Here is a 14,241-nt window from a genome sequence, read left to right on the forward strand (position 1 = left end):
TTTCTTTCTTTCTTTCATTTTCAAAACCTCATCTGCCCTGAGGACTCCTAACTATATCCTTCTGCCAGAGCTTTCCCCTACTTCTCCATAGCTCCATGTGGATGTCTAATCCAATGTCAGGATGTCTGAAATTGAGGGTCAGGTTTCCACCCTAAAGCCTGCTGTGCCCAGTCTCGCCCATCTCAGCACACAGCAGCCCTGACTTCTGCTGGCTCAGGCCCCAAACTGCGAACCACCCTTTGTTCTTCTCTTTGTCTCATATCCCAAGTTCCTACAGTTGACAAATCTTTATGGCCGGGCCCTCCTCCCCACTCCCCTCCCTGCCTGGATGTAGTTACCACTGGTGCTGCAACAGCCTGGGTTCACTGGCCTTCCTGCCCCACTCTTGACCCAGCCCTGCCACCATCCATGGGCTGTTCTCAGCACATCTGTCAAAGTAACCCTGTTGATGTAAGTAACATCATGTGATTCTTCTGCTCAAAGCCCTCTCACAGTTCTCTACCTTTCTTCAAGTAAAAGATGGGATCCTTATGGATGGCCTTGAAGGCCCAACATGACACCCCGCCAGCTCCCAGCCGCTTCTCCTCTCACTCCCCTCTGCTGTCTCATTCTGCCCCAGCCATACTGGCCTTTTCTCTGTGTCCTGGCCGGGTCCTCTGCCTGGCATACCTTCCCTCACAGGCCTCATGGCTCACTCCAGTGCCTCTTTCAGTCCCCTGCTGTGGGCTTCACTGACCCCACTCATCCAGCCCCCCACAGCACACACCCCACCTAACAAGCCGTGTGTACTCAGGTATTAGTGTATTGTCTGTTTCCCCTATGCAAGCTCCTTATCTCCAGCCCCTAAGAGAGCCCCTGGCACATAGTAGGTGTACACTACTTATCTGTTAAATGAATGACCGGATAAGTATTGTCCAGGAGAAGGGGGAGCACTGAGGGAGGGGTGCATACACAGGGCTATGAAGGTGAAGGTGTGAGAGAATGGTCATCTCTCAGCGCTGGGGCTCGGGAGAGGAGGGGAGCTGAGAGCACAGGTATTTGGTGTCAGGTTTTGGGGAGTCTGGGAAGAATTTTTAGCCAGAGAGTGACCGAATCTGATTTGCATGGTACATATTTGCCTCTGCCAGGAGCCTGGAGAAGGATTAGAGCAGGTGGGGCCAGGGTGCAGCTGAGAGAGCAGGATAGCATGGAGGAAGGCTGAGAACCTGCACGGAAGTTTCTGGAAAGCAGACCCACTCCGCATCTCAGAACCTACCTTCTCAGCAACTGTGGCTTTTCTCTGCCTCCCTTCATCATCGGCACTCCCCACACTCATTTCTTACACCTCATTTCTCCCCAGAGCCACAGTAGAGACATCCACCCCACCTGCCACAGTCAGTGACTTTTTCAGTCGCCGCCACCCCGCCCTGAGGACCCATGGGCACTACTTACTGAAACGTTTCTCCTTTGGCTGCACTGCCCTTACTTCTCTGCTGTTTGTCCTCATTCCTTACTTCCAAAAGTTCTGGCCTTGACCCTTTTCTCTCCCCTCCTTGGTGATCACACTCTCCTGCAGCATCACCCTCTGTCACCTGATGTAGGTCCCTCAAACGTCCACCCGGACCCCCTCTGGAGTGCTGTGTCACAGTTCCAACTCTCTGTTGGTTGACAGAGAAACTCAGACTTAGGTGCTCACACACCAGCCCCTACACCCTCACCCCACCTCCCCAAACTCATTCTTTCTTTCTTTTTTGAAACAGAGTCTTGCTCTGTCACCCAGGCCGGAGTGCAGTGGTGTGATCTCAGCTCACTGCAACCTCTGCCTCCTGGGTTCAAGCGATTCTCCTGCCTCAGCCTCCTGAGTAGCTGGGATTACAGGCATGTGCCACCACGCCCAGCTAATTTTTGTATTTTTAATATAGAAGGAGTTTTGCCATGTTGGCCAGGCTGGTCTCGAACTCCTGACCTCAGGTTATCCACCCGCCTTGGCCTCACAAAGTGCTAGGATTACAGGCATGAGCCACCATGCCTGGTCCCCAAACTCCTTCTGTTGACTTCGCTGTTTCTATCCAGGCAGCTCGTTTTTTTCTTTCACCCAGTCTGGGAGGGTGACAGTCAGCCCTGGCTCCTCCCTCTGCTGTGTTCCTCCCAGCCCCAGCCACATCGGCTCCCCTTTCTATTCTCAACCACCAGCCAGATCCAACGTTTGTTACCTTAAGTTTGGACCACTAAGTGCTCCCTCCTGAATATTGCCACAGCCAAGCCTCCCAGAGCTGATCAGCGTGATCTCTCCCTCTCTAAAAGTTTGTGACAAAACATCAGTGTTGCTGCCTTGCTCAGAAGCCTTTAGTGGTTCTCCATGTCACAAAGGTCCACACTTCCCACTCAATCATTACATTCCTCTGTAACCTTGCCACAGTCCGCTTTTCCAGCCTTTATTACCAACTGTATTAGTTCATTTTCATACTGCTATGAAGAAATACCCGAGACTGGGTAATTTATAAAGATAGAGAGGCTTAATGGACTCAGTTCCACATGGCTGGGGAGGCCTCACAATCATGGCAAAAGTCAAAGGAGAAGCAAAGGCATGTCTCACATGGTGGCAGGCGAGAGAATGCGTGCAGGGGAACTGCCCTTTATAAAACCATCAGATCTTGTGAGATTTATTCACTATCACAAGGAAAGCACTGGAAAGACCCGCCCCCATGATTCAATTATCTCCCACTGGATCCCTCCCATGACATATGGAGATTATGGGAGCTACAATTCAGGATGAGATTTGGATGGGGACACAACCAAACCATATCACCAATGAAAGCTCCAAACTGCAAACTGATGTCTCCTGGTCACTGAGACTCTTACTCCCTTCCCTACTTAAAACTCTTGACATTCTCTGAAAGCCTGGATTAAAAGCCCTCTCCCCTGGGAAGCCTGCTGTGATGGCAGGACCTCAAAGAGCTCCCTCCCGTCTCTGAAGCTGTGGTGTGCTCTGAGCCTCTCCCATGCCATGCTTGTCCTGTTTGAACTGGTCACCTCCAGGTGCTGTAGGAAGACTTTCCTGGGCTCGTCAGTGCTTATGACTCAATCCCCAGTAGTTTTTACGACATAGAAGGGGCTCTGGAAATATTTCTTTAATTAATAAGAACTTAATTTCCTAAGTGGAACCCTTATTTTTCTCCTTTTATACTCTTTTTATGTGTTTTTTGTGACCACAGTGCCTCCTTGTGGAGAAATGTTCACAGGACAGGCTGTGGCTGTGCTAATCCGCTGTGCCCAGTTTTCTGGACTGTTGAAAGTATGCACCTGAGACGCATTTTATGATTTATGACAGAACAAAACCCCGGTGTCATATATATCAAGAATAACACACACTATTGGAGTTAAAATTCTGAGCTTGAAACTCTGTCCCTCAGCTCATCATCAACCAAGGACAAGGCAGTTTGCTTTCTAACTCCAGGTCTTTGCCTTTCGCCCTTGTGTGGCGGGCAATTCTCTCCAAGGGTAAGAAGGTCAGGACTATAATCAAATGAACTTTGCCTCCTCAGCACCCTTCCTTCTTATTGCTGTCCCCTCTGCCTGGAGTCCCCTTACGCTTCTTTTGTGCCTCTCAAATTCTCTGCCCTTTTAGACCCAGCACTTACCTTACCTATTCCATAAAACTTCCTCTAACCAGACCAGCCTGGAGAGCTGTGCCTCTAAATCCCCACAGTAAGTATTGCCTGCACAGTGAAACCAACACACAACATGCTGCCTTGGAGTGCTTTTTGTGAATATTTGTGGCATTTAAAAACAGAATATTGATCTTTAGAATTCCATGTATGGATGACCTATGTCGGCTGCTAGATTGGAGGACCTTGGTCCACTAATGCGGTTTGTCGTGGAAAGTAGGCTCCACTGACCCAGCCCACAGGCAATGCCTGCAGAGCTCCCCTGGCTTCAGTGCTTCGTAAATGCTCCAGCAAAAATCAAAGAGGAATGAGGCTGCTGGCCCTGCTCCTGATGTGTCCGTATCTGGCCGGCGAGACATGCACGTACTCAATGACTTCAGGCTCTTGAGCCATATAACTTCAGGCAGGCACGAAGGGATCTGATACGCGCTGAAGTAATGCGTAATGTCCCCTTCTGTCCCCCTCCCCACTTTCACCCACCCCATCCACTTTGTGCACCCCAACCCCCACCAGGAGTCAAGTGGGATCATCAGGGAGCCTCCCCGAGCGAGGTGAGTTTCCACGACAGTTGCAAGTGAGAGGAGAGAGAAATCTCATTTCAGGGGAATGAACTGGCATGTGAAAGCCAGAGAGAGGGAACGCGAAGGTGTGTGGGTATGGCTTGGCAGAGCAGGGCTGGGGGAGAACAGAAGGCTGCCATCGCTGATGTGGGTGACATCATTAGGTGCGGGCGCTCCTGGGAAGTCTCTACACACGTGTCAGGGGCGGGGCCTGAAGGTGCTCATGGGAGTTTGCGCTTTGTTTCCTAGGATTCTTGGGACGAGCTTCTTATTGGTGACGTGGAACTGAAAAGGTTGATGGCTTGTTCCAGGTAAGGTGCTTTCCTGTCCCTGTGGGGTGGGGGTGGGGATAAGGCCACTCTGCTCTGTCCCCCTTATGATGTTCTGTGTGTGTCTCCAGATGCATTTTAACCACAGTGGACCCAGACACCGGCGTCATGAGCAGGAAGGAGCCGCTGGAAACACTGAAGAGGTAGGACTGGGCAGACGGGGCTCATCCTCGGGTTTAGGTGCCTGGAACAGAAGCAATATTTGTTGCTTAATGTTTATAAGGGGAAGCAGTGAAAACACCACACACATAGTCTTGAAGCTCAAGGGGGTCCCATCAAAGAGATGATCTGGGAAACATTCGCCGGTATTTTGAGCACCAACATGTGTGCTTAAATAAATACTTTTATCTTTCATTTAGAAATCATAATTCAAATAAATCAATGTTTAAAAATTGCTTATGTATTTTGACAAATTTTATTATGGGCTGAGTATTAGATGATACCAAAAAATGTACTAGGTGTCCTAGTGGCATTGTGGTTATATTAGAAATGTCAATATATTTTAGAGACGCTGCTTGAAGTATGTGTGTAGGAGTGAAGTGATGTGACGTCTGGAACTTGCTATATGCTATATATTATTTTAGCAAAAAGAAAAAAGGATAGATGAGTACATTTTAAAAATGTGTCACAATCTTCATAAATAGAATCTGAGTGATAATTATGGGGAGGTTTATTGCACTATTCTACTTTTATGTTTACTTTAAAATTTCTTAAGGGTAAATTTTAAGTGAAAGGCACAGTACCGAGAATCATTTTAAATTGTATATATAGTCAGGATGCCATGTTGATTTTACAAGGTTGATTATAAAATAGCACTATTTACTTTTTATTTTTATTTGATTTTACTTTTTAAAAAACATAAATGCACATGAGTAGATAAAAGGCTGAAAGGAGATGAAGCAAAATGGAGATGCTGTTTTGGTTCAGTGATAGAATTATGGAAAAGGGTTATTCTTATATGTAGTCTCTAAACTTTCTATAATTACTCTGCATTACTTTTGTGAAAACAACACCAATAACAGTTTAGTATCCAAGCACTTCAGTGCTGTTATCTGCCAAATTTGGGACCCAGGAAATTGCTGAAACTGAAAATGAACTAAGGGGGCTTCTCTTTATTGGTTCCTTTGACATTGAATACTGAGTTACAGACCAGGTGTCAGGCCTCATCTCTACAGTCCCTGAGACCCTTCTTTGGCTTTGGTCCTGACTTGGCATCCCGAGGTATAACTTGTAGAAGGGAGGGCCCTGGGAACCTTGAAGAAGGAATGCAGTTGAAACGCGACTATCTTGTATCAAAACCATCGTGAACGAGCGCATGACAGAGAGGTTGCACTGGCCTTTGTGGAGCAGGATTCATTCTCTATAACGTGAGGCTCCCTGCCTCCCTTTCCTTCCACTTTTCACCAACCTCATGCCTTTTTGGGGGCCAACGATTCAGTCTTCTTTGATCAGCCCCAATCCCTCCCTGATAATTCTACTGTCCCAGATCTGACCCCTTCTCTGGGCAAGCTGAAGCCCTGGGCTGGAGGGGTGTCATCCCTGCTGTCACCTCACTCCTGAGCATGAGGCTATGGCCTGACTTCTCTGGCCAGCACCTGTCATCCTATAGGAGATGAGTCCCAGGGTGTGGGCCAGGCTGCAGCAAGGTTAGCAGGTGGCCTTGAGGGCCTAAGCCACCTGGCAGGGATACAGTGGTCAGCAGGGAAGTCAAACAGGGTGGGTGGAGGGAGTTACGGAGAAGGGGGTTTGTGGGACTCAAGGAATCTTTGAGGTGGATAGCAAGTGGCTGGTCTCTACCTGACTCCAACAGCGTTGGGTGTGATTTACAGCAACTTTCAAAGAGGAGGGCTACAGACCAGCCTGAGAGAATACAGTGGATTGATGAATAGATACATAAGTGATAAAGAAAGTATAGTCAAGGCCAGGCACGATGGCTCATGCCTGTAATCCCAGCACTTTGGGAGGCTGAGGCTGGTGGATCACTTGAGGTCAGGAGTTCGAGACCTGGCTGGGCAACATAGTGAAACCCTGTGTCTACTAAAAATACAAAACTTAGCTGGGCATGGTGGCGGTCACTTGTAGTTGCAGCTACTCGGGAGGCTGAGGCAGGAGAATCATTTGAACCCGAGTGGTGGAGGTTGTAGTGAGCTGAGACTGTGCCACTGCACTCCAGTTTGGATGACAGATATATATAGTCAAGTGTGTTTTTTATATATGTGTGTGTGTATATATATATATAGTCAAGAATAAATATAGTCAAGAATATATATATATATATATATATAGTCAAGTGTTAAGCTCAGAATTCAAGCAGTGAGTAAATGGGTATTTGCTGTAAAATTATTTTACCAATTGCCTGTTTGAGAATTTTCATAGTAAAATTTTGGGGGAAATGTCACTATGTGTGACAGAACATTGATGAGAAGAGCAGGGTTATAGTTATTCTGTGAAATGTGCACACTCACCATCAGAACAAACCAGAACTCAGTCTTCCTGTTTTCCATGGCCACAGAGGAGCTACTAGGGGCAGAAAGCAGGGAGGGCCAGAGGGAAGATCCTGGGCTGGGAGTCAGGAGACCAGGATCTGCAGCACACCAACTGCTGTGCTCCTGCCCCCACCCCCACTCAGGCCCTGTGTGTTCTTCCCTATAAAATAAGGGAGGCAAGACAGAAATAGATGGTTCTGTGTAAATCAGCCAAGTGGTTTGGGGAATTAGCTGTCATCCTTTTTTGTCCATCTTGTTCTCTCTCTCCCCCCAGTTGCTCGGTGTGGGGCATCCTTCCCTCTGGATTTAGAAGGTTTATGCTCTTGCAGAAACGGCCTCCGCAAAGCACTTCACGTGTTTGGGCTTGTTCTCTGCATCTTCAGGGCCCCCCTTCCTCCATTGGGAGCCTGTGTTTATAGAAGGAGGATAATTGACCCTAAACACAGAGTAAGGGTGGGAAGGCGGGGGGGCGTAAGGAGCCAGCACACCCCCCTGATCTTCTGCAGGCTTTGTGCAGCCCAACAATCCAGCCCTAATTGCTTCTAATACCCCAGGAGACAGTGCGGCCAGCCTAGGTGTCTTCTCCTATCTCTTACTGAGATTTAAATTGCCATGGATGTTTAATTTATGTTCTTCCCAAGACAGGTGGTCATAAATCGGGAAGAGAAAGGCCTGGCCGCATCGCATAAATCATGGGAAGGGAAGCAAACAGTGGTGTCCACAGCCTCTCCGCTGTTGGGCAGGTTGCTCAGAGCCACACCGCTTTCTGCTTCTGGGTACTCATGGTCCCATGGCTGGGGTTGCTTCTGGAATGCAAGCGCTCAGCTGGGAGACCTCTCTGCCTGCCCAGCCCTGCCTCCTGATGTTAGTCACCCACAGGCAGAGCCCGGGATGGCACAGCAGTGCGAGAAAAAGAAATACAGAGGCATAGGGGAGCCTTTGTCTGTAAAATGCTCACAGTGGGCGGCACAGTGGAGGCCTGTCTGCTAACAGGAAAACAGGAAAATGGAATTTTTCTTTTCTTTCTTAAGGGAAAGTGATGTACACACTAATCCCCATGGTTGAAGGAATGGCTGGAGTCTGCCATTGTTGCTTCCATGACATCTTGCCCCTAATGGAAAGAATATAGCACAATTACTGCATGGGGACTCAAAAGAAAAAAAAGATTTTGCTGGATGCACGAATACTGTGACTGCAATGACATTTGCCAGCAGCCACTTGTGTCAGGCTGTGCTCTGCTGAGCAAAACACAGAAGATATAGCAGTGGTAACTCCAAGGGAGGAGACAGACCCTCCACCTGCCTGGCTCTGTCACCTCCTAATTGTGTGACACTGGCAAGTTGCTTAGGCTCTTCAAGTCACAGTTTCCTTATTGGTATAAACTGGACTTGTAATACCTCTTCTGGTAGACTGGAATAATGCAAGATATAGGATTTTTATAGGTGATAGAATACTGTGCACAATGACCATGTAAGCTGCGTTCATTGAGAGTCTCCATTTATAAACTTGACACTTTCTGAGAGGAGGAGAAGCTTGACCACACTTCTTCCTATACTCAGAGGCTGCTTTAAATGAAACCGAACACGAACTTGCCCAACAGCCAGCCTCTGTAAGTTCAGTGTGGCACCTCTCCTGGGAACGTTCACGATGCTAGTTATTTTATTTTATTTTATTTTATTTATTTATTTACTTATTTTTTGAGACAGAGTCTCACTCTGTCACCCAGGCTGGAGTGCAGTGGAGTAATCTCGGCTCCCTGCAACCTCCGCCTCCAGGGTTCAAGCAATTCTCATGCCTTGGCCTCCCAAGTAGCTGGGATTACAGGCATGCGCCACTATGCCTGGCTAATTTTTGTATTTTTAGTAGAGACAGGGTTTCACCATGTTGACCAGGCTGGTCTCAAAGTCCTGACCTCAGCTGACGTGTCTGCCTTGGCTTCCCAAAGTGTTGGGATTAACAATGCTGTTTAATTCTTAACCTGGCCGTAGAGATAGGCAGTCATGAGGCCTCAGGAATGGCTTCTGCCCCTGGTGACTTATGGTCCCATGAACACCAGTGGTGGGATTGAGCAGTGACCAGAGACTCTGCCTGGAGTCATGGCCTGGACGTTGACCAGTGTATGAGTAAACCAGGCAGTGTAAACAAGGAGCAGCCCTCTGTGGTGCACAGCACTTTAAAGGTAACAAACTGTTTCCATTTACATTGCACCTTGTAAATAATGGAGACCTCGGTTTAAGCTAAATAAAGTGTCTTGGGCTTCCTGCTCATTAGAATAGTCATGTTTCGTATTCATTTAAGGAGAAAGTGCACTAAGGAAGATTTTAAATGAGTTTTAATTTATTAATACCAACAGGAATACATATATGAAAAGTCATATATTAAAAAAATCGTAGAAGACCCATGTATGAAACAACACTATTTTCTTTCAGTCGGTTGAACTTGGTGTGCAGATGAATCCATAGACTGCTTGCAATACCCCTTAGTGCCAGTAGGGGCCGCTAGTGACCTCGTTGAGTCTTCACACAGCCTGGAGGCGGGCTTCAGCAGCAGCAGCAGCAGCAGCGGCAGCGGCAGGAGGAGGTGATGCAGGGGGCGGTGAGAGTCTGCAGCAAAACCAGGCAGCTGTAGGAAAGCCCTGGCAGGCCGGCCCGCCGAGAACCCCTTCTCCACTCCCATAGCTCTCCCCGCTTCTACTCCTAGATAGTGGAGTGGACCGCCACCTGTGAGCCGGTGACCACACCTGCACTTTGACAAAGCAACTCCCTCACCCCGACCTGTGCAGTGTAGGGAGGCTGTGCCGGGAGGGGCAGCCGCTCTTTATGGTCCTCTGCTCCTCATTACCTGGTGAGGGAGTGAGTGTGTATGTGTGTGGTTGGCAGGAAGGGATAGGTGAAAACTGTAAGTGGCTAGAAATTGGTGTAGATGACTATATTGTGAGGCCCCTCAGTTCTTCTCAGGCCGGCGGTTGTACTCAGGAGGATGTTGATGACCAGGCAGGGTTACATCCTGGGTGGGAAGAGTCCACCAGACTCTGAAGTCAGCCAGGCCTGGGCTCTGGCCCCAGCTGGATCCCTTAGATCTGTGATCTCAGGCAAGTCTGTTACTCCCCTGAGACTTAACTGTAAAATGGAGAAAAGACAAATTCGCACATAGGCAGTTTGTAAGGATTAAAAGAGATAACATGTGTAAAGTTCCTTATAGACTATCCATGTGTGGTGCACAGAACTCCAACTCTCAATTTCTCCCCAAGATAATGAGAGCCTGGACTCTAGACTACAGAGCTTGGCAGCCACGGAAATCCCAAGCCATACAAGCAGCTGATGTGTCGCCTGTTCCTGAAGAGGTCACCCTCTGACACATAGATCCCAGAATGTCGTGGGTGTCGCATGCTGACAGAGGAGAGCCGGGCTAGGAGAGATGTCTGGTTTGTCAGGTCCAAAGGCATTGCAGAAACCTGATTACAGAGAGAGGAAATTCTCTTGGCAAGGCAGGGAAGCCTGCATCAGCAGCTCCTCATTTTCATTCATTCATTCATTTGTTCATTCATTATTCAACCAACATTTTTTTTTTTGAGTGGTTACAGCATATGTATGAGGCACTGTTCCAGGCCATGAGAATGCAACAGAGAACAGAGTGGACGCAATGCTGCCCACAGGATGTTTACAGTCTGGGGAAGGAGCTGTGGGTCTCCAGAAGGAGGTTCTAGATTTGACTCTCTGTTTTCTCCTTTGCCGTTTCTGATTTGAAGAACAACATTAGAACCAAGTTGTTGCAGTCACTTTTTTTTAAGCAAGGCAGAATAAAATGAATGATTTATCTAAAAATGTTTTAAATATAAAAATGATGTAAAATTAGGGTTAGATTAAATAAAAAACTGAAGGTTAACTTCTTCCCAGTGGGGAAGGTAGGGGAATCTTGCCATGTGAGTGCCACACATCTGCTCGTGTGCCCTCTCCCTGTGGCTTCTTTCATTTGCTGCTGGACAAAAATATTCATATTTATACTGTCTCTGACAGACGGTTTTACTCGTGAGCATGCTAATCCAGCCAGCAAACAATGGTGGGTCACAGGCGACGTAGGAGGCCCAGCATTGGGCATGAGCAGTACAAGGGCATCATTAATCACAGTTCTTGTTCTCCAGGGACTCTGCCTTGTAGAGTCAAACTTGTGCCCTGACATTACAGGACAAGACATGTGAGTGTTGGAGGGGCAAAGAGAATTGAGGAGGGGAATTACTCGTGGCTGGGGGAACCTGGGCTTCCTTCCCGGGAGATGTGGTGTTTGAGTTGGGCCTTGAGGCAGGTATGATTGTAAAGCATGGGGACCTGGAGGAGGGGCATCCCACAGGAATCACAGAGGGCTCACCGAGTCAGTAAAATACAGAGCAAGGTGAAATCCAGCAGAGAGCTGCAGAGGTGCAAGTAAGGAGCAGAGGGCAACAGGTTTGAAAAAGCAGGCTGGGGCCAGGTAGAGCCCTACACACCAGGCTGAATAGTTGGAATGTTATTCTTTAGTCATTGGGGAGCCATGGAAGGTTTGCGAGCCTAGGAATGATAAGACCAGAATACAATTACAACAGTGATATAGTGCAGTGTCAACAATGAATTGAAAACAGGTAGAGAACGAGGAAGAAAGATTGGTTAAGAAGTTATTACGATAATCTGAGCATGCTGGAAGTAAGATTGTGATGGTAGGAATGAGGAAAAGCAAGCCAAGTCAAATAATGTTGTACAGGAAGAACCTTGGAACTGGTCAGCTGTGGACAGGCTGTGGGAAGGGAGGACAGTGGTGTAAAGGATGGGCTCCCAGCCCAACTGATGACTAGGATAGTGGTTCAGGTGACAGACATGGAGGAGACAGGAGAAAAGACGCCTAGGGCAAAGAAAGATGATAAAGTATGTCTAGACACATTGAGTATCTAATTTTTTTTTTTTGTTTTTTGAGATGGAATTTCACTCTGTCGCCCAGGTTGGAGCACAGTGGCACAATCTCGGCTCACTGCAAGCTCCACCTCCTGGGTTCATGGCATTCTCCTGCCTCAGCCTCCTGAGTAGCTGGGATCACAGGCGCCTGCCACCACACCGCGCTAATTTTTTGTAGTTTTAGTGGAGATGGGGTTTCACTGTGTTAGCCAGGATCTCCTGACCTTGTGATCTGCCCGCCTCAGCCTCCCAAAGTGCTGGGATTACAGGCATGAGCCACTGCGCCCGGCCAAGTATCTAATGTCTTGATGCTGAAAGGGGGAACATGAATGTAGAGAAAAGATGTGGGGATGTGGCCATTGCTTATGCTTCTGTAGTTGTTTGCTGGGCAGGCTGTTCACTGCCCCATTCCAGGAGGCGTTGTTCTGTTGAGCTTTGACGGGATGGTGCCCTCTCAAGCTGTGCATGTGGAGGCCCTTTGTGGGATGGAAGCCACGTTCTGGTTGAGCTCTTGCGTCCGCTTGGCTGTGACTCATCATGATCTTTTCCTATTGCAGTTATCGCCAGTGTGACCCTTCAGAACGAAAGTTATATGGAAAATCACCACTCTTTGGGCAGTATTTTGTGCTGGAAAACCCAGGGACCATCAAAGTGGGAGACCCTGTGTACCTGCTGGGCCAGTAATGGGAACTGTATGTCCTGGAATATTAGATGCCTTTAAAAAATGTTCTCAAAAATGACAACACTTGAAGCATGGTGTTTCAGAACTGAGACCTCAACATTTTCTTTAAATTTGTGATTTTCACATTTTTCTTCTTTTAGACTTCTCGTGTCTCAATGCTTCAATGTCCCAGTGCACAAAGCAAAGAAATACAGTCTTGATAACTTAGTAGGCTTTCAGTAAGACACTTAGGTGACAAGACAGGATTCTGAAAACTCCCTGTTTAACTGATTATGGAATAGTTCTTTCTCCTGCTTTGCCATTTATCTACCAAGAGTGCAGACTTCCATCCTGTCACTACCACTCATTAGGGAAAGAGAAGAAGAGAAAGAGGAAGAGTGGGTAGGCCAGAAGAATGTCCTAGAATGTGTTATTACCCCTGTGCATGAGGTATGCAATGAAAATTAAATAGCTCCCCAAATATGGCTGGAATGTCACTTGCCTTTTCTTCTGAAGCCCCGGGCTAGCTTTTGAAATGGCATAAAGACTGAGGTGACCTTCAGGAAGCACTTCAGATATTAATTTTCCATAGATCTGGATCTGGCCCCGCTGCTTCTCAGACAGCATTGGATTTCCTAAAGGTGCTCGGGAGGGTGGTTGTGTAGTCACGGAGGACCCCTGGATCCTTGCCATTCCCCTCAGCTAATGACTGAGTGCTCCTTCTCCAGTTCTGGGTGAAAAAGTTCTGAAGTCTGTGGAGGAGAAGAAAAGTGATTCAGTGATTTCAAATGGATACTGAAAACCTTTAAAGGGGGAAAAGGAAAGCGTATGTCAGTTGTTTAAAACCCAATATCTACTTTTTTAACTGATTGCATAACTCTAAGATCTGATGAAGTATATTTTTTATTGCCATTTTGTCCTTTGATTGTATTGGGAAGTTGACTAAACTTGAAAAATGTTTTTAAAACTGTGAATAAATGGAAGCTACTTTGACTAGTTTCCGATCTTACTAACGTCTTGGCACAAAGTTAGACTGTGAAAGCTTACTGAGGCTGGGCACAGGGACTCATGCCTATAATCCCAGCACTTTGGAAGTCCAAGGTGAGAGAATGGCTTGAGCCCAGGAGCTTGAGACCAGCCCAGACAATATAATGGGATCTTGTCTCTACAAAAAATTTTTTAAAATGCACTGAGTGTGGTGGCGCATGCCTACGGTCCTGGCTATGGCTACTTGGGAGGATGAGGCAGAAGGATTGGTTGAGCCCAGGAGCGGGAGGTTGAGGCTGCAGTGAGCTATGATTGCACCACCACACTCCAGCCTGAGTGACAGAGTGAGACCCTATCTCTAAGAAAGAAAAAGGGGGAAAAAAAAGAAAGCTGACTGAGGTGAATGGGCAAAGCGAATAATTCTGATGCCTGACCACAGCTGCGTCTTGTGCATAATGGAGCTGCTCACCCATAGCCTCCCAGGCAAGCACCCACCTTTGAAGGACTATCAAGTCAACATGCTTTTTACCAAAAGCAGTGCATTTTTCACTTTGATTTTATAAAAGAGGTCAGTAATTGCTGAAATCTAGCTGAGCTCTGAAGTAAAGTTCTGAGCAAAGAGGTGCATGTGCTTGTTTTCTGGTTGGAG

General features: G+C 47.4%; 1 protein-coding gene across 1 annotated transcript in view; it reads left to right on the forward strand.

Moving 5' to 3' along the window:
• MARC2 (mitochondrial amidoxime reducing component 2) overlaps positions 1–13,606 on the forward strand; it is a 65,599-nt gene extending 51,993 nt beyond the window's left edge. Inside the window, exons 5-7 of the mRNA XM_011971076.1 lie at positions 4,457–4,518; positions 4,608–4,679; positions 12,502–13,606. Of these exons, the coding sequence (XP_011826466.1) occupies positions 4,457–4,518; positions 4,608–4,679; positions 12,502–12,628 (261 nt within the window). The 3' untranslated portion in view covers positions 12,629–13,606. The remainder of the gene's footprint in view (positions 1–4,456; positions 4,519–4,607; positions 4,680–12,501) is intronic.
• Positions 13,607–14,241: the final 635 nt, after the last annotated feature.

Source organism: Mandrillus leucophaeus, unplaced genomic scaffold, assembly GCF_000951045.1.
Source record: "Mandrillus leucophaeus isolate KB7577 unplaced genomic scaffold, Mleu.le_1.0 Scaffold985, whole genome shotgun sequence".
In the NCBI taxonomy this organism is placed as follows: domain Eukaryota; kingdom Metazoa; phylum Chordata; class Mammalia; order Primates; family Cercopithecidae; genus Mandrillus; species Mandrillus leucophaeus.